Source organism: Cygnus olor, chromosome 3 (assembly GCF_009769625.2).
Source record: "Cygnus olor isolate bCygOlo1 chromosome 3, bCygOlo1.pri.v2, whole genome shotgun sequence".
Lineage (NCBI taxonomy): Eukaryota > Metazoa > Chordata > Aves > Anseriformes > Anatidae > Cygnus > Cygnus olor.
Window position 1 is genome coordinate 92,350,262 of NC_049171.1, and position 21,471 is coordinate 92,371,732.

The following is a 21,471-nucleotide window of genomic DNA, read 5'->3' on the forward strand; positions in this document are numbered from 1 at the left end:
GCCCATCTGTGACACCAGCCTTTTACTGCACCTCCAGCACGTGCAAATTTAGGTAACTGTGCTCATCATCCCTTGCAGCTTTACCTTCCATACTCATTTTGTTATCGCCTGTCACCCATGCAAATGAGCACATAAGAGACAGAAACAAACGGCATGTATTTATATACTCTTCATTAAACCCCACAAACTGCCCACTGCCCAAGTGGCATCTAGTTCCCTATGGATTTGCATCCTCTGTGTCCATCCCCACCTGGAGCTACGAGTCCACGGGCAGGTCCCCGCTGCATGTGAGCTTGCTGTCCTGCTGCCGAGCTGGGCAGGGGGAAGCTTGGCACTGCCTGCACCCTCCTCACCTGGGTGCCCCTGTGCAGCCACATGCTTCTGGGAAGCTTGCAGGAAGTTAATTGTTGGTGGGACTTCTACCACACCTCCAGGACTTGTTTCAGATCAGCCAGTATTTTCAGAAGCGTTCAAGACGTAAAAAGCCCAATTGCATGATCCTTGCTTCTTTAGGAAAGCAGGTTAAAAAAGAAACAATAGAATTAGATCATTTCACTTTGATGGCAAAAAACAGAGCAAGTCCCTCCAGAGATTTTAGGCCAAAAAAAAATCCGACAACAAAAGTTAAAAAAAAATTCTAAAAATCTTTGAAAATACAGTAGTAACTATTAAAATAGCATTCCACACAAAACCGACAAATAAGCATATTTCAGGGGCTGGATCAGAGACCGATGCCCTGCTTGTTGGAAATATTTCTTCAATAGCTAGAAACTTTGTTTTGTTTCTATAGTTACTCTCACTACAAGTGGCCCTGACTAAGGCCGGAGGTATTTGTTATATAAAACCTCCCCGCAACTGCAGCCTTAAACTTCAGAAAGCACCGGTCCTGCCTGCAATTTCTATTCCAAGACTAAACTCAACATGCTTTAATGCTGATTAGTGTGTACGCTGGAGAAGCGGTTTAATGGCGCTATTTAAGTGCTGCAAGCACAACCAGCATTGTTCACAAACATATCCTGAAGCCGCTGGCAGTGCCAGAAGGAATTTAGAGGGACTCTGTGCAGAACAAGACATGCAGCAACTTCCTCCCCAGACAATGATGCTGTTAGCAGCAGCTGTCATGTACAAGAGAAACTGGCAATCGAGTTTAGTAAAATTTGTTGAGTGGCCTTTGAATTTAATGGAAAAAATCTGTGTCCCCAGTTCAGAGAGCACCAGCTAGAAACGGCCTATCCTGCAGCACTGTGATGTTTTGTTTTGTCACATTTTTATCAGCTTAATTTGAGAAAGTTTAACTTCAGTAAAAATATATATCCTCTCTCCCTTGGCCTTTAATGTATTCTAGTTTTTTTTTCTTTTTCTTCAGGGGAATATTTTCAGCCAAACTATTATACATAATATTGGAAAGATGGCTTATGAGATCCCCAGTGGAAAGAGAGATGACAGGACCTCACTTTTTGAGGTAGTCATCTGATGCTTTTACTCAAGTACTACGTTCCAGGCAGGTTCAGGCCATCTGTACCATTCTCAGCTGTAATTTTTCCCCTACTTGGGTAGGGTAAAACAGCTTTACCACGGTGCCTTTCCTTCTCCTCAGCTTGAAGTCTAGACACTATGCTTTTTCTTAAAAGGCCAAGAGTCCAAACAGAACTGCTTGCAAGCAAAGATAAGCACTTACAAGTGCTGAGGTCAGAAAATACAGCCCTGTTTGTACACTTGTTTTCCTGCAGTAAGCATCTCTTCAGGTTATGGCCAAGTCAGTGACTAGTCATTTTTCTACTACAGTGCTGACACAGGGCTATTTAGTTAACTTCTGCAATGACAGATGTAGCCATATATGCTCCATAGCTGAAGCTTTAAGCCATTCAGAAGCTACGAAAGACTGCGAAGGTATCTTTCTCTTGTCTTTCCTCCCTCAGTGCTGACACGCTGTACTATTCTTAGCATGCACAAATCAGTGGTGTTAATTTCAGAGTTCACACATCAGAGGAAGCACTTAGAATTTATTCATTCATTCGTGAGAACCTGTATATGGTTTTGTCCTCAATGGTACAGCAACACGCCTTTTTTCGTTGTTGTTATGGCATTATTTGCAACCAGTCTTACAGCTTACTACAGCCCCATAAGTACTGAAGAGCGCATCTGCCCTACCTGGTAAGAAACACGATTTCCTTAAGGTGTTGTTTGGATACAGAACTGCTGCACTGCTTCTTCCCTGTACTAACAGTAGTCAGAGTGACACTCAAAACCATGATTTCTGCCTCTCCCATGTCTTGCAACTAATCCCAGACTAATGACCTAGTCTATGTAGGCAAATAATGAGTACCTGCTGGAATACATAATTTGTGAATATTGTTTCCAGCTCTTCCTGGCATTGCGGCTTTACATTATACCATAGCTTTACTGTGTTAGACAAAAAAAATCAAATTATTGTTCAGCTACAATGTTGTTTACATTGAGAATTCCCAGACTGACAGTACATATGACTGCACCTCGTAAAATGAGACACCAGCTCTGCCATTTGCAGAGACCAATTAGATGGTATCAGAAGCAGATATTGCCATATCTAAATCATCATTTTTGCTATCAAATGTTTGCAGGAGATCTAGGTGGAAAAATGAGCAAAGTCTAAATTAATACTCCATGCACAACCAATGACAACACACATTGCAAGGATTAGATAAGTTTCCAGTTCTGAGCTTGCAAGGCGTCTGAAGTTATTTCATTCTTTTAAGACACTAGACTTATCTGCATACTTTTCAATATCGCTGTTACAGCTAATTAGCCAAATAAAATACCCCCAAATGCAGCTTATTTTAGCTACCATCCTTCACGGTATCATCCTAGGGCTAAACTAATAAACAAGCATTGCAGAAGCTTACCGTGTTTGTTTCTAAAACCCCAGAAAAATCTAACTAAAGGGTAAGTCAAGCTTGCTTTGCTCTCTTCTTTTCTATAGCCATTCAATCCTTTATGAAACAATGAAGGTTTGATTCAGATGTGGTTTGTGTCTGCAATTTTTTAATTATTGTAAGATATGTAAATGGGCTTTGCTCAAAGGCAGCTTAGATATGTGGGACAAAATATGGCTAGCAAACCCAAGGAATACACAGCGTCTGGGATGACAGAAGAGAAACATCACCAAAGACCAAAGGCTTTCAAATGTAAATTTTACTGCACTGCAAAACCACAGATGGTGCACACCAAACACACAGAGATGGCTGTCATTACCCTACAGGATCTCCCTTCCTCTTCCCACAGGTCTTTTGCACAGGACTATGCCCCCAGTATGCAGACTCTTGACATCTGTAGGTGACTAGGAAAGTAGCAGGCAATTGCTGGTTGCTACTGAGAAGGAAGTAGCATAACCCCAGCTAGCTGGTAGCGGAGGCTTCAACCCCATCACACTCGGGATTCTCTTTCTGTGGGTTCCTTGCCACTCTACACTAGGTACAGCAAATATCTCCTTCTTAGGAGTTAAAGTGGAAAATCATCTGCTGTGAAGGCTCCAAAGAGTGCGTATATTGACCCCCCCCCCCCTTTTTCCCCTCAAGTGGACTTAAAAATAAAAGCCTTTTCCAGCTGGCATTTCCAAACTGACAATGTGCAGCCTCTTGATTAAGATGTGACATTGTTTATAACCTGGCAACAATGGGCATTCCAAGCACTTCCATTTGCTTTAGCACGAGAGTAACAAATAGGAAAATGTACCATCCAGGTCAGAAGATTTTTTTGTGATTAGAAAATAATTCCGTGTATGTATCCTCTTATATGTTACTACACATGAAAGAACCCTAAGCCACACATGCACTTCAGATGGGGAAAAAAACCCACACCTCTCCAAGCAACAAGCTCCCAACACTAGAGTGCACAGCTCTGAACGAGCCTTTCCACACAAGAAAGCCACAGCTTAGGAAAGCAGAGGATGTCTGGCCACTCTCCCTCACAGGAACCCCTCCTGGAGGTGTGGGAAGAATACAGATTAAAGCCATCCCACAATGATTAAAAATCCCCCAGATGTGAGATCAGCACAGCTGGTTGGCAGTGGTATGAACCACTCCAAGCAAACGTTGTCCTCATGCCACTCGCCAGTGGTTTCCTGAGGTGGTTTTGTTGTGTTTAAAACACATCGGGCAGAATCACAGACTATCCCAAGTTGGAAGGGACCCACAAAGATCACTGCATCCAACTCCTGACTCCATGCAGGACCACCCAAAAATGAAGCCGTATGTCTGAGAGAATCATCCAAATGCATCCTGAACTCCAGCAGGCTCGGTGCCGTGACCACTGCCCTGGGGAGTCTGTTCCAGTGCCCGACCCCCCTCTGGGTGCAGAACCTTTCCCTAACACCCAGCCTGACCCTCCCCTGTCCCAGCTCCGTGCCGTGCCCTCGGGTCCTGTCGCTGTCCCCAGAGAGCAGAGCTCAGCGCCTGCCCCTCCGCTCCCCTCGTGAGGGAGCTGCAGGCCGCCATGAGGCCTCCCCTCAGCCTGCTCTGCTCTGGGCTGGACAAACCAAGGGACCTCAGCCACTCATACGTCTTGCCCTCTAAACCCTTCACCACTTTGTAGCCCTGCTTTGGAGGCTCTCTAATACTTTTACATCCTTTTTATCTTGAGGCACCCCAAGCTATACACAGTACTACTCAAGGTGAGGTGGTACCAGCACAGATTAGAGCAGGAGTTTTTGCAAGGATCTTTAAGCCCTGGGCACTGCTCTGCACATTAGCACATATTTGGTTTGCACTGGCCAGGGGAATCTCCCAGCCTTTTTACTCTTCCACCTGCTACCTAGCTCTAGTTACCATTGACTGCTTTTCCCATCTAGCTCACAGGCACTGCCAATGCCTAGCTGAAGAGCTGCTACACAGCTTAGAGTAGCCTATGGGCTCCACAAGGCTCAAGGTTGCAACTGCAAGCAGCTGGGCAGCCAGCCCAAAGAAGTCCATGTCCCCGCAGTGGCTCTGCCAGCAGTGCCCTGAGGAGCTGGGCAGCAGCTCCCTGCGAGGAGCAGCCCTGGCAGTGTTGACATCCCTCTTGCAATTGGTGCTCCTCTGCACACAGCAGCTATTTTTTGAGGGTCTTGCAGCTGGTGCACACCTCTCCTGCAGCATAATTTGGCAGGGAGCACCCTTCTTGCGGTCTGGGGCACCTGGCACATGCACCTGGGGGTGGACAGATATTGTATTCTCTGTAGATGTATTCTCCTCTCTTTCGTTGCCATTTTTGTTACCCAATGTCACAGTGACATCTCCAAGGACTTGCACTGCAATCATCCAGGGAAGGCTGGAGGAGGCTCACTAATCTTTAAATATAATCCCAGCATGTGTATCCTATTCCTTTTGCATCATGTTATGTCATTCCTATTTTTCTGTTTTTCCCACTTAAACTGAAATTTATTAAGCCAAACAAAAGATTTTTTCCTATCTGTTCCCCAACGCAAACATCTAATTTTTGAAGAACTGGAGAAAACAACTGGCTGGCTGAACTCCCATGGTAAGAGTCAGAGCTTCCTCTTTTACTTAGTCACACAGCTCTCTTGCCTGCCTGTGGAAGGACCAACTGGCTGTCTCTCCCGTTAGTTATACATACTGCAACAGCATGCTATGTTCTCAGCTGGGTTCAGAGCCCCACTGTGCTGCATGCTCTACCAACACCTGAAAGACAGTGACCTTGTCCTGAGAAAACGCAAGAAAAGCTACCAAACAACTTCAAATCATCACAAGTGCTTGGATGGTAGACACAAATGGCCAGATTCCCGGGGAAAAAAGATGCCCAGGAGTCCTTTCACTACAAATTTTAGTGCACCTTATCTTCATTTGAGGTGCCTGTTAAGAGCCTCCTACCACTTCTCTAGCTGATAGAGACATATGGAGTAGAGGTCACTGCATTCATTTCTTAGCCTGTTAAGATTTCCAGCAGTTCGTATCTCCAGGAGGAAATATATAGGAGGAATACACAGGAATTCTGCTAATGAGAGTGGACAATTAGCTCTCTATCCTCATATTTGCTGTTCCTCCTAAAATACAGTCTTAAGACAAACTTACTGCTGAACTACATATGTAACAGAAAACTTCAAGTGAAGGTAAAAATGAATAAGGCATTCACAAATGACTCACGTTATCTGGTTTGTGTAGCGAAAAGTTAACATATTGAGGAATACGTCTGGACATTTTTATTTTTAAAGGCATGTTGGTAATGCAAAACTTCTACATTAGTCTCTCTCAATTATATCTCCATTCATCACTCCCTTTCCCTTACTAACAGAAACTAAAATATTAAGTAACATGAATATTGACTAATATCGAATAATATGACTGTCTACTTACATACTGGGTTCTGCAGCCATTAATGACAATGGCAACAGAAGCAGACTTACCACTTCAGCAGCAATTATTTTCAGTGTTTCTGAGAGTGAGAAGCAAAGGCCTTCCTTGCTCTCAGAAGACAAAAAACACATTTGTGGCTGAAAAATGACTATGCCTAGTTTCTGTTCCCTGGTGAGTTCTTTGGAAAGTCCAAATACTTTCCCTTCCCTCTTCTTTTCAAATGAAATAGTAATAATAATAATAAAAAACATTTTGTGCTTTTCTCCTTAGATAAATACAGCTAGGACCTTAGAGTAGAAACCACTCAGATCTGAAATTTCCATCTGGATAGGAAAAAAAAAAAAACTTTCACTGAGTGATCAGAGCATGATACTCATCTGTGAGAAAATATGACCTGGCCACGCTGCAAACTTCTTGGAAGTCATTTACTACACTGACGAGCAATTTGCTAAGTGTAACACTTTATATATTAAGTATAGGCCTTTATACAGTTGAGGACCTGAGTTTTCCAGCAATGATTATCAACATTCATTCTCAGTGAATGCTAATAAAGCTGATGCTCTTTTTTCTGAAAAATAAATTCCCAACCCAAAAGTGAGACACTTTATCAACCTTTCATTTTCAAAGACTTCAGAAAAAAAAAAAAAAACAGGACTGCCTCTTAAGGAGAAAAAAAAAAAAAAAGAAACACCAAAACCCACCCATCTCTTCCTCTATAACTCTAGTGATTGGCCTCTGGGAGCCTCAGGAAACACTTTCAGATTATCAGGTCTGTATGTTTGACAGCATATTTTCCACAGTCTTTACCAGATGTACAAAGATGAAGAACAGACAAGTGAGGGCATCTTGTTTCTTCCTTCATGGACATAAAACAGCATTGAAAGAGTTCTATTCAGGAGGGTTCTCATCGTGTTTTCCAGCAGAAACTAATGCCTGAAGCTGCTGGTAAGTGGCAGCATCCTCTGCAGCCTGGCAGCAGGAAAGCTCAGTCCAGAGCTGGGCTTCTCACACAGATGCCAACATCCTCCCTTGGTTCTTTGTTTTCAGGCAGTAAGCACGCCTCAGGTCCTCCTTCTGATCTCCATTAACCAGGTCTGCCTCTGGAGTTCACAAAAGTGCCTAGTGGAAGCACAGTTATCCCAACCACCGAGTCACCTCCTCATCCACGCATACAAGTACTATGGCCAAATTCCACCCAGCAGTGTTTCTGGTGGCAACCTGACTCACTGCTGCCCAGTCAATACACACATGTTATTTTCCAATATATTCTGGCATTCAACATAGACAGTCAGGGCTCCTAAACACTTCCTTTGAATATAAAACAGAACACCCTGCAGCTGTTCCAAAGAAAATGACACTTAGCAGGGAAAAAAAGCGTGTGTGGGGGGGACTAACTCACTGATAAAGCAGGATGTACAAAGCACTGAAGTGAGCCAGCAGGAACCGAAAAGCATCCATTCCTCCATCCAGGTAGGAAAGTAATGGCAAGAAGTTAATTGCAAATAGAGGGATATAGAATTGACATTTTGATCCTTCAGAAAGCACCCATGCTGAGTGGTCAGAACATATTCTGTCAAGGCCTGACCCTTCAAATAAACACAAAGAAATTTTAAGATCAAAAAGGAAGTTAGCCAGTTATTACTCTCACAAAGTGGTTTAAAGGTCTCCTTTTCTTCCAGCTTATTTTTAGTCACTAAGCCTTAAACGTAATGTCAAAACCAACATCATGTCAAAAAACTGCCCGAACACATATACACAGAAGGAATCTACAGGAAAACCCACAAAATCTGAGCTTGAAATTTAAAACACAAAGTTACTGACATTTCCTTATGGTATCTCCTGCTTTTACACAAATAAATTGCTCTTAAGTACAGGACCTTGTGGGTGTTATCTCAAATCATCCAGGGCAAAACACAAACAGAAACAACCCCCCACCCCCCCAAAAGCCAAAATTGTGAAAAAAAATCCAAAACGGTAAAAAATGATATATCTATTTCTAGAATTCTTTTTTTTTACCTTTAAATACCTGCGTTATCACGAATAGGAGTCGGGAGACTAGCTTAAAGATTTCCCTTCATATATTTGTCATAGAAATACTCAATATCATTACCAGTTCCCCGGAGTATAGTCATGATTATTTCAATCACTTTTTTTTTTTTTTAATTTTATTGAAAAAATAACAGATTGTAACATGCCAAAAGCAAACGTTCATGGTTAGTACAGCAAAAAAACAACTCCAAACAAGCCTTCTAATTTCACATAATACTCTTTCTTTGTTTAAGTGACTCATAGATGCCTAATATGCTTTGTATTATTGTACCACAGATCGGCCCCACCATCCCAAATACATACTCCCATTTTTTATTACTCTGTATTGTTGTCTAAGGCATAATAAAGAGATAAAAACATTTGTGGGTCACTCTCACCAGCCATGGTGTGAACACATCACTACAAGACGTCAACTTACAGAAGCTCCACCCTTAAGAGTTCTGAATATCTTATTTATAAGAGTTGCATAACATGATCAGATGCTACAGCCAAAATATGAATTTATTGTTGCTTTAGATCCCCAGGCCTTGTACTCTTGAGGAGTTCAGAATACAATACAATATTCTGAGAATTTTAACAAGCTGTTTTTATCACCAGGACTGCTCACAAGACGTACCAGGCTTACTTGCCTCTTGCATAATGATGAGCTGGAGTCATATAAACATCGCCGATCTGATTCTCTAAGGCCACACTTCTAAAGCTAAGTGAGGCCACCACCACTTTCATGAGAATAGAGGTAAAACCTTTCTACAGTATAGACCTAAGCGGGGGGGACAACTATCCTGACACAAAATTGTAGTATAGACTAGGTGTAACACAAAGGTTTGCACACCAGCGACTCAGGGAAAATTGACTCCTCATTCCCCATGAAGATTAAAGGCAAAAAAGACAGTTCTAATTTTTGCCTGTCAGTGATATGTACTACCCCAACACTGCCCCTAAAGATGTTGCTCAAAACGAGCATAGATTGTTTATTTTCAACATACAATAGCCTCACAAGTAATAGAAAAAGAAAACAAACTGGACGTGCCACTTTAATAGTGCATTTTGAGATCCTGATTATACTTTTATTTTTTTTTTTAAGTGAGCAGAACTACCTGACATCGCTGTACCGATGTCACTGGTAAATGCTATTGCTTATACACCACACAATAGCTCTCCTCGCAGTAAGTCCGAACCAGTAATCTTGCCAGAAGATTACTTCATGCCCTTAATGAAATTAATGCAGTAGTGATGGAAAAACAAAAAGCTTTCTGCTACAACACCACTGATAGGACTACAGAACAAGCAATTCTCCATGTAAAATTTAATTCCTTTTTATTGATGGTCTCCAAGATACATATATAGTATTTCTTGGACTTCTGAGTTTTTTGCACTACCTTTGCAGTAAGTACTTTGTAGTATCTCGGTAGAACAAAAGCATCTACATTTGACAGCGACACTGCTGCTCTCAAACCACAACCCACCTGTCTCTTTGTTCATCTTTATGTGTAGAATAGCAGTGCTTCCCAAAAGTTTGTGTTATTTCTCTTTATAACTAGTTTTGAAACTCTGCAAGCAACACAGTAGTGACTTATAGCTTGGGAAGAGAAGGAATGTTAGATGAATATTCATTTAAAAGTGTTATGACTCCTGTCCCAGTTGCAGAACTGCTACAAAGATGTGATCATTTAATAAAACATTCACTGTCAAACTGGGAAGTGATCAGAAATTGCTGGACATTATGCTGTAACATTGTACTGTTCTAACTTAACAGGGGGCCATCCAGAAGAGAAAAAACAAACTAGCAAATAACAGGACAGGTTTTGTTAACCAGTCTGTGCAAGTTTAAACATTTCATTCAACAAAGGGCACTTCTGGATACGTTTGGGTCAGTCTTATGGGGCTCACACCAAAGGATGTTGCATGTTAGCTGAGCAATGCAGTGAATTTTTCCAATTGTTTGAACCACTCTAACCAACTATGTGACACCCTGAATAATTATTTCTTTAAAATATATAATGAAAGAATTTAATACAAAAATAAAAAAGCAGGAGCAAACTCGTTTTAGTTACATATGGCAACAAATCAAAGAAAGAGTAGATGTTTGCAGTTTGGGCTAGCTAAGGCCTTAATCTTTATGTATTATTCTTTCTTTTGTTTAGGATATACATCCAGGTAATACTTCATTTTTTCTTTGCCATCTATAGTGCCCTGAAGTCCCTTAAGGCAGCTTTCATCTTCTTTTCTTGATACATGCCATCAAACTATGCTTCCAAAAAGAGTTGTCATTAGCAAGGTAACCCTCAAGGCACCAGATTATACAGCTGCCTGGTTCATATCAACAAGAACTGGGAAAAATATTCAACCACTTTTAAATATAGCTTTGAAAGCATGCAGTTGAACTTGTCTATACTATTTACTTGGAGTCTTCTGTAGTCATTCCATGCAGTAGTAAAATTTACTACAATTTTCCTTCAAGGCAATAACAAGTAGAGCTTTGTAATAGCATCAGGTCTCTCTCCCTTCAAAGAAGTTTTATAAAGCAGTAAAATCCTCCTATCATAAGCTGCACTTTAGACCTCTAGAAAGTCTGGAATGGTTTTAATATTTAGTCAGAACCGTAGATGTATCTATTATTCTCCTTCCTTCTCCTGGATTCCTAGTCTTCATTTTCTTTATAAATGCCTTTTTCCCCCTCTGTCTTTTCTTGCAGCTCTGATATTCTTCCTCCACTCTCTTACTTATCAATTATTTGCTGGTGGGTTTCGAGAAAGACCCATACAGAAACAGGCTAGTTAGATCAGCAGAGCAAGTAGCCTGCCCCTGCTCCCGCACATCTTCATACCTGTAAAGGAGCCCCATTGCCAGCTGTGTTACATATCACAGCTCACACAACACACAGAGACGGGTTCTTTCAAGAGTACACACTCTAGCAGGTCTGCGTCAAGGTGTAAGCATGAACCTGTGGCTTCCATTACCAATATTAATTACTTCTCCCAGAAACCATTTCCTTGCAAGTTATTTCCATACATGAAGACTGGCACTGAGAAGCAGAGGAGGTATTATTTCCTGCTCTGGGGAAATCAGATTGCCAGACACCACAAAGAAACCCACCCAACAGTCCCCAAGCTGACTGTGAACACCATGTTTTCTTTGTTCTGACACTGCCCCCCAAAACATACATTATCAGCAAGTGCTGGAAGAAAGATCCTGGACTTGATGCACCAGTTCGTTGATCTGACACAGTAAATACTCTGTTCCTCACGAAACAAGTTTCTTCTTCCTTATCCACCTCTGTCTTAGCTATCTTTGAGTGTTGGTTGTGTAAAAAGTGGAGAATTCTGGCTCCAAGAAGTCTATGATGGTTCAAACCTGGTTTTAGAGAGCCTTTCAGCTATATGGTATTACAGTTTGGGATATTCAAATGATCTTCTTCCCCAGCTGTGCTATTGCAGCAAATAGTGTCATAGATGAGACTCAAAAGAATGGTCAATACACAATTTGTTTCTCTTTAACCAGGAAGTTTACCAAATTATAAAACTACTCCTGATACAGATAGACAGCATCACGGTTGCATCACATATTTTAGTTTTACAGTACGCCTATGTGCAGAGTAACATACCAGTAGCATACCTGATCTAAGAGGCTTCTGAGATATGTGTAACTGAGAACAACAGAGCCGGTGAGTAGATCATTCCCGATGGGATGCATCACGTCATATAAGAGAATGTGTAATAACTCTTACCTAAAGCTTTCTGGGTATTCAACAACAGCCATGTTGATAACATCCAGCGCATGCTGATAGTGCTTCTGAGCTGAAAATAGGAGGGCCAGTAGATGCAGAGAATTCATGTCATCTTTGCACAGCTGCAATGCTTCTTGAAGATGTTCTATAGCATCAGAAATCTGGGAGGAGATGGGGTAGAAATAAAAATAAAACACATTTCTCCTTCAGTCCTGCATTATACCTCATTCCCAAAGGTAAGAACAAATATAGTCATTAGGGATTCTGAAGAAATCTTACTAAGGCATCTGATTAGAAAGACTTCTATCTGAGCAGTCTGCCAAAATTAACAGGCTGCATTGCTTGAAAAAACCCACACGTTCTAAAGAAAAGAGTCTGCAGCATTACTAAATTGCTGCCTATAAACAGGAGCAGTAGTCCTGATCCAATCAATCCCCTCTTCCTTTGGCACGATGTTTCTATGCTGTAAGCAGATCCACTTCACAGGTCCAACTCTCAACTCCATTTTGTATGATGGGCAGCTGCCTCTTCACCTGTGTGACAGCATTACAGATCTTTGCTGCATTTTGTCTCTTGCAAAGACTGTACAGGGCCTTTCATGATCAAGAACAAAAAAATAAGTATGAGTGCTGAAGGATAAAAGAGGCAAGATTCAAAATGCTATCAGAAAAAGAAATACCTTTCCTAGCAGCTAGGTGAAGAGCAGGCCTGACACCCAGAGCAGAGCATATCATTTAAAATCAAGTGCCACTTGGCAGAAAACTTAACATCTATAATGAATACAGGTATATCATATGTTCTTTGTGATCCAATAACTTATTCTAGGCTATCTATTCAAAAGAGAAGTTCTTAGTAGATGTTCTTAAGATCCTCTAGTGTTTGAAATTACTGTTATTTAAATTATTCCAGTTCTGTGTTTGGCCTGGGACGTCTCCAACAAGCAAAACAGAAAGATGTATAGATTTCTTTTCCTCCTTTCTTCCCCTAAAGAGATGGAGAATGCCATTTCTTCTTTCCTGCTATGAGAACTTCCCACCTCTCAAAGCTCTGCAGAGGTTCTCCTGCCCCGGTGTACCACCAGCGTGGAATTCCCACCGCTTCCAAAGATCCCTCGGGAAGGCAGGTTGTACGTAACAACGGAGAGCAGCAATTACACTGCCTGCAGTTACAAGTTTGTTGACCATCTAGATCTCAGACATGCTTCTGGGAAGCACAGTCCATATTCTACTCATGGGACAACTTCACTCTAATGCCCAAATGAGTTTTCATTCTTATAGTGTATAAAACAAGCCAAAGTACTTAACTACACTATTGCTTGCATGGTGACTCCGTGCAAGCCTGGAGAGAAGTGATTGACCAATCCACAGATGTAACCCCCAACTGGCATCCAGCCCACTGCTTCAAAACCGCTGAGTGTCCTGGCCTAGGTTCAGATATATGACTGAGTTCTCAGCTTTAATGAATTACTGCTCGTCGGGGCAGCTACTTTAATGAGCTACATGTGTTGTTACAGCCTACAGTAAAGGTAAACGTATTGGCCAAAATCACCAATGTTCCCTCAGCAGCTTCCTAGAACGCTTTTTCATTACTATGTAAAAACAATACCAACAACAAGACTACTTGGAAACAGGACAATAGACGTGAGGCTGCTGTAGGCCCCGATCTGCCAGTCTATGAAGCACTGCAGGAGGTACACCAGAGGCGTAGAAATTCAGCTTGCTAAAGCAAAACTGCTATCAAGATAATTACCTTCAGGACTAAAAACACTTCTCAGTTTTTCTATTTCTCTACCTCAGACCCACGCAAGTGGTTATTACTAAATTTCAAATTTGGGGAAAAACAAATTCATTAGACAAAAACAAATCTATAAACCAGACCAGAGTGGGCCTTGAGCAACCTGCTGCTTTCCAGGTGACCCTGCTTTGAGCAGGGACTGAACTGGGTGGTCTCCAGAGGCCCCTTCCAAATGCAACTATTCTGATTCTACTCAATAATTCAAAGTTTGTGAAGATGACCCTAATTTGCCAGCATGAACCAGATGAAGAGTAATACTTGCAACTAGCGTCTCTGTTGAGGGACCTTAGAAGTTGTAAGGATACTTGACCTTACTTGCATGTGAATGTGCAAACTAAGTTACACAAAGCAGCAAAAAAGTTAGCTGTGGTCACTCCTACAGACCTGTGCTTGCTGAACAGGCAGTCACACATGGTTGAAATGGATGTAACCTAAAACAATTTTCCTCTGTTCTTTATCATAGGTCATGCAACAGCTACATCTCATTTCAGTGCTGGGAGACAACTCCTTCTTGTAGTACCATCCATCACAGGCAATGGCTGGTTATGGAAGTTAACATGCTCCCCTACACCTGATTGCTTAAATTCAGCCCAAAAAGATTCTTTAGTGCTGTAACACCATTAGTAGCCTACATAGTTTTCCTGCTGTGTAATTAGAAACAGTGGACGAAATATAGGTAAGAAAAAATACCCTTTGACATTTTCCGGAGACTCTTTTCCTCTACAGGAAGCATTACACAAAACAACCTGCAACAGACCAGATGCAACAAAATTCTAACTGAATTTCAGAAATAACAAAAGCAAGATATTTGGCAGCAGTCAACGCAAACAGAGATCATCAATCTATTGACAGATGCCACAGCTTATTTATTTAAGTAACTATGTAATATGAGAAAGATGGAAGCTGGCAGCGCAGGTGGCACTCTGAAACTTCAGGGCTGTATCAGAGGCAGGCTGCCAGTTTAAATTCCCTACAAGTGCTACGCCTTAAAGTAATCGTATTTCGGCTGGACCGCAAGTCCGAGTGGGGCCTACAAATAGACGATGCTACCCTTCCCTGATTCATCATTCTGTTAATAAATATACCACACCTGTTCTGAATGGCACATGGGTATATTCAGATCACACTGATCAGGAAGCAATGATAGTGCAGAAATAGCACCTTACAGCACTACCAAAATAATCCCACAACGTGGATTGTTTGGGCTGTCTCTTATAATAGGATTTATTTAGGTAATGCTACATGCTTCCTTAAAAACAATGCTGGGATATTGCAACTCCAGGTATAAAAAAGAAAACAGTATGGGTGTTAAACATAATTCACAACGGTAGAATGCACTTGCATTTTTAGAGTGGTAACTCGAACAGGATCTCATAAGCATTTGATCCAGATGAGTTTTCAAGCCTTATATTTTCACATCAGTTGAGAGTTGCAGTTAATTAAGCGTTACAACTATTCCTTCCATCTGTCATTATAGCATGGGGATTACGGAACGGAGAAAGCTTCATTGACTGGCAACAACCTCCATTCAAAACAAACTTGCTACAGTCCACCAAACCTCAGGAAAGCAACCACAGACAAAACCGTGAGTTAGGTTATTATTTAATTCGTACTACAAGTTGGTTTTCATCACCAGAAAAATCTAGGCCAGGACCTCAACAGAAAAGCTACATGTTGCTCTACAGCAGAGGAAGCCCTAGTTGGTCTGGGAGAAACAGAGAACAGAGCAAACCCCATTTGTAGTGCTGAATGGAAACAGAGTTCCTCTCCTGGGGCAAAGTAAAGACAACACTCTCACCTCCCTGAAACCAGAATAAAAACCATGGAAAAAACAGCTGAAATGTTTTCTTTGGTGTTCATAACCAATGTTTCTTATTTTTACATCCAGACACTTTGGAAGGCAGTCCGTGTTTTCTGGACATTGCCACTTGAAACTTCAGGTCTGTTGGCAGCCCACAGATGAAATTGATAAGTGAGACCTCTAATTCTCAGCTGCTGGCCCCTGGCTGTCTTTGCCTTCCTATTTTCATGCAAAGAAAGGTCAAATCAAATATTAAAACGGTACGAAAACCCATATGTTGTTTTTATGTGTCCAATAATGATTTACATGGCATTTGAGGTCAAAAACGCCAACACTGCCCAAAACGAGAATGGAACCAGCGCTTAAAATTAACAAGAGCGCTGACTCTCCAGAGTCATTTCCATAGAAACTGGCCTGCTAAAAAACAAGACAAGGCATTAAAATCAGTGAGCTTTAAAATGCTCGAGCTACCTTGTTTGTGCTGATCCAAATGCTGTTACCACAGAAACAGGAGGAGCAGCCGAACCAGCAGCCAGGAGCCTGCTTTGTCCATCGGCTTGGCCAGCCGCCAGCGGCCCTGCAGGTGGAGAGAGCCACCACAGCACATGCTGACCCCAGCCTGATGGCACTGCCACTCCGGGGAAAAAACAGATTGAGACACGCCTCACAGAAGGGGGAGTTTTACTCTATTTTGATGAAAAGCCTGCCCTAAAATGCCATGGGGCTGACCTCAACCCTGTGAGAGCTGCTGCTGTCCACCAGTGATTCTGGTGGTCTTTAAGACAGTCACATGCACAAACACCAAGCATAACATCTTTCATTTTGGTTGATGATGGTCTTCAGGCTGCCAGATCTGTGAAGGGCTTTTTATAATCATTCCCTGTCTTGTCACATCCTCATCACGTGTCAGAGGGAAGCTCACGCTTTTCCACTTCCCCTCTCCTGTGCCCAGCACTGACAGAGACTAGTACTACCGGAAACATTTCACAGAGTCTTCCAAAGAAGATAAATTGCTCAAACTTTGGCACCCTACCGGTCAAGTTGTCTCTTGCTTTGTTCCACGAAAACGTTCTCTTATCGATGCAAGCTGATACCTAGATGTTTCAGCGTTGGGTAAGGTACCTCATTTATTGACCTTGACTATGGAAACAAAAAGGCCTATTGCTGAGAATAACGTTTGGGTATTATCTTATAACCTACTGCGTATGGTACTGCAGCATAGTCTGATGAAAGCCCTATGACATTTAATAGTTAATGCAATCTATCAAAAAAAAAAAAGGTATCATTTATCTTTCAGTTAATCAGAATGAGAACATATTAGATACTTTAAATAATTAAGCATATTAAAAATGCATTACCAAATGTTTATCATTAAGTAAACTGGCAAAAGAAGAGTAGGATATTTTACAGCAGTCTAAAAATAAAGATGTCTCAGGTATCTTCTCCCTCTCCAAGCATGCGTTAAAGATTTATATCTCACTGGATGGAGAAGAGCAGGAGCAGCACAGCAGGGCTCAGGCTGACACTACATAACGCACTTAGATCACACATCTAGGGTAGCAGGGGTGACCGGCAAAATATCAAAGATGAAAATATACAGGAGAAGTAGACAAAAGAAAGTGAACATGAGGACAAGAGACTGAATGGGAAGAACAGGAGGGTAAGGGGATGATGAAATGATGCACACAAAACAGAAGCGTAAAGACTGGCTACGACTGGAAAAAAAGAAAGGATAATAAGTTAAAATGCAGTACACCAGTAACAGTGAAGACAAGAAAGAACAAATGACCACAAAAATCTTTTTACTTTGAATGTTTGAATCTTTATTTTCAACAGCAGTTGAAAAGCTGTAATGCTTTTACTCATGGCAAGGGGCGAAAGGAGCAGCAAATCAGACAACCTCCCTAAGAGGCAGAAGCTGTGGGAGAAAGAGGGGTAGCTGAATATTTTTTAATCAAAGACCCTGAGCAAACTGCATCATAAAGCAGCCAGTAGGCTGATGACAAAGTAAAATAAGCCATTTTAATTATCCTTTCTTATTGCAGGCTTCCTCACAACACACTGCTCTCATTATGAAAGGGTTACAAAAGTGACATTATCGAGAGTGTGCTCTCTTGGAACAATTAGTTTAACCTAATGAACACACAGCTCTCCTAATTAGCTCAAGAAAGTAAGAAGGATCCAACTGTTTGACTCGGTGACGTAGACTAAGGAGAGAAAACTGCAGCAAGCAGAATGCCTGCCAAAGAAGGAAAAGATGATGAAATTTCAAATTTAGCTATAGAAGCATTTAATAACTAGGGGCTTCTCTAATAAAGTCCTTGGCTTTTAAAAAGAAGGGACAGAGAAATAAGACAGCGCAGTGTATTTTCTGATCATTTTGATTTTTATGAGCTAACACCCGCAGCAGTGTTCAAATGCCAACTAATCCCACTCGCTGCAGAGCTCCAGCACCCGTCAAAGCCTAACGCCGAACGTGCCCAAGTAAGGAATAAACCAGTCCCCAGCGCTGAGAATGTGAGATCTGGTGTGATACAGAACCAGGCAGTAACAAGAGAGCCTCTGGAGCAGCCTGCAGCAGGGCACAGGGACACGGCATGATACCCAGGGAACAAGAATAAATACCTCTCACCCGCCCTACCCGGACAAAGTTGCTTGGAGCAGGAACAGCACTGCTCAGAGTTAGGGCTGAAAGCGCACCCTAGGGAAGACCATTCCCCAGGGCCACATGTACTATGAAATTACTGCTTTAAAAATAAAGTCTTAAACGTATTCTGATTGATATTAGCTATAACGGAGGCAGGAAGGGACCCTGTTTAGCATAGCTTAATCTTGTTCATTTTTACCACCCTTCTCTCACCCTCCTCACACCTCAGTGGTTGGCAATTATTGCACGTACCTGTCTGACAAGAGCCAGCTGCAGTGACAAGTAGAGGATGATTTGGTGATCTTCTGGGCCCAACTCACGTGCTCTTCAAGGACAACCACACAACACAAAAAGAAGCAAGTGTTAGATTGTACTTTCCAGAACTCCTTTGCCACAAGTGACAAACACAGAACTAAGCCCAGTCCTGTCCTACATAACTCAACCAGTAATGGAAGAGCACATTGAGACTTGACAAAAAGCATGCTGATGCTCACCTGGATAAGGCAGGCTCACGGGAATAGATGTGAGAAACGCAACTGCCAGGAACTTAAATGCTCAGTCATTAAACATCATTTAATGTTTTGGAACTTAGATATCTGATGGAGAAAGTAGCTCTTAACTTGTGACACAAACCATTTAAGCATTATTTTAAGTAATTTGGGCGAGGGGAGATAGTTGTCCAACTTGCTCCAATACTGACACTTTAAAAACAATAGGAGAGGGTTGGGTTAGCATTGAAAAGTAATCGTTGTTTCTGCTATTATTGTGACTATGAGCACGTGGAGGACTAAAGATCAGAAGCCTGTGATGTCAGCTAATGTCCAAACACACCAAATATCCTCCACCCTACAGCTTCTAGTCTAATTGTTGACAGCAGACTCCTGATTTGGAAAGGGAAGGCACTGCAGGAGGACTGAGGATTTGATGGCAGGAGCTGAGCCTGGACCAGAACCAAAGCCCTTGCTTCTCAAGCTAGGGCTTCTCCTGTTAAACCAGTTTGGACCTCTCAGACACCACCTTCTAGTCCATGCCAGGCAGAGAGGCACACTGCAGAGACTGCTTGGCTACAGAGGACTGCAGCAACTCCAGCACGCAACGTGGAAGTCCTTCACACGAGCAAGGCTGATTGCAGGAATGGACAGCCAGGGCAGTTGGCATGAAACTGCAGCCCACAGAGAAGCCCTTAAACAGGGCAACATGCAGACAAGTTTTGGGGACCTAAACTAGGAGCAGCGTTGGTCAATGGCTCGTACAACGTAGGCAGCCCAGCTCAGGACCAGTGGATTACCGCCTGTTGATCCACAGGGAGTTGCAGATGCATGGAGCTTGCTCCTGGCTCTGTCACACAGCAAAGCTGTCACACACTGGGGAGGTGGGAAAGAGAAAGGACCCTCACAGCAGACTGACACTGACGACCCCTTTTCCAGGCTGTGCTCCAGGATGACAGGGAAGGTGGTCAAAGTTTTTATGAGGGAGAACTGACAGGCTGACAAGGCTGATGGTTAGAAACCCTGCCAAAACTATTAATTCGCTAATTACAATCAAGCAAATAAAAGTCACAGAATTACTTCAGGAAACAAATCACAGACCATTTTAATGGTGGCCACCTCCCAAATGCCACCTTGGCCTGTGAGCAAAAACCTGTTGGAATTAACTTTTATAATTAATGGCTCTAGAACTAATTAATTTAGCATGGACTGAATGTGCCCTACAACTCTGCAAGTCAAGACAGCACTCAAGGATTCTAAAGCAATGCCAAATACATCACAGGTGCAATTAGTACAGGCAAGTCACTTCTCTCCACTTTCTTTAAAGATTTTAAATAAAAGTCCGTAAGGTAGAATCCAGCTTTGCCCCAAACTGTTGGGAGTAGGATGAGCCACCTCTTTTGCAAGCAGCACCTATGAAATCTTCAATACTCTCTCCAACAATACATAACAGGAAAGTTCACGTCGGTCTATGGGAGAAGAGATTAATGGTGCTTTTGGAAAGAGACAGAGTCATTACGTTACTGTTCTGCTTCCTCAAAAGGTATTAGAAAAATACTTGATCCAAGCCTCCAGCTCAAAAGGCCACTCATAAGGATGGCTACAGGCCAAACCACAGCCTAAGAAATCCTAGATGTACTTTAAAAAGAGGTGGAAAACAAGGGGGGAAAAAATAAAAGGAAACCAAACCCAAGCATAGAGATACTAGTAGCTACTGTCACAACACCCCTGCTGGCTGAAGCTTGAATACCTAATTTCTGGCTAGAACCTTGTCTGCTTCCTAGCTAGAGTTAAGATACCATGAAAACAAGCCACAGCCAGTGGGAAAGGTCAAAGGATAAAAATAAATGTAGTTTAAAAGCACTGCAGTACTGCAATTACAGAAAAATCAGGCAGTAGTGAAGGTATTACATCGGAGTCTGGGAACTGGTGTGATTTTAAGTATACTCCTGATCTAAATAGTGACAGTATAAATTTCTTTTTAAGTACACATTTTTAAATTGTTCAGATCCCCATGGGGTAAATATCCATAATTACATTTGTGGTTTCAGCTTGACAAAAGTAAGTTTCCACTACCATGTGCTCCTGCAACCACTACAAAAACAGTGCAGGAGAAACATGCTGGACTCCCCCTTGCTCAGCATCAGAAAAACAGCTAGGATCCAGTACCGTGTTCAACCTGCTACACCCATACCTCGAAATCTCAGATCGTCTTCACTTTTTGTAATGCACTTATGACCACACTAAAACCAGAAAGAGATACTTCATCCCAAGACTTTGATCATATAGGCTTCCATTTAGTTGCCATCTGAGCAACTATGCTTACAATGTTGACTGCTCTAACACCTGGTGTATTTTGGGTGATGTGGCTTAGTTGTAACAGGGTCACTTGCACCTCACCTCTCTACCACAACAGAACTGACAAAAAGGGTTTTTAACCTCACGCTACCAAAGGAGTTTTACTGGAGGAAGCAGTAGTTGCAGAGGAGTTTAATTCACAGGTACTTTCAGTGTGTAGCTACTGACTGAATCAGACACCCCACAGAATACATTGGGGAATAACAGGAGAGTGCTGACTACTTTGTATTGCTAGCTCTGTAGCTCTTTTCATTACAACAGCTCGTGCAAACATTCATTAG

At 42.1% G+C, this 21,471-nt stretch overlaps 1 protein-coding gene across 6 annotated transcripts in view; it reads right to left on the reverse strand.

The window, feature by feature from the left end:
• TTC7A (tetratricopeptide repeat domain 7A) overlaps positions 1-21,471 on the reverse strand; it is a 172,138-nt gene that overhangs the window by 75,952 nt on the left and 74,715 nt on the right. For all 6 annotated transcript variants that reach the window (XM_040554290.1, XM_040554291.1, XM_040554293.1 and 3 more), the window contains 2 exons: positions 18,597-18,669; positions 12,103-12,263 (listed from right to left, as the gene is read on the reverse strand). In XM_040554290.1, coding sequence (XP_040410224.1) covers positions 12,103-12,263; positions 18,597-18,669 — 234 coding nt within the window. The remainder of the gene's footprint in view (positions 1-12,102; positions 12,264-18,596; positions 18,670-21,471) is intronic.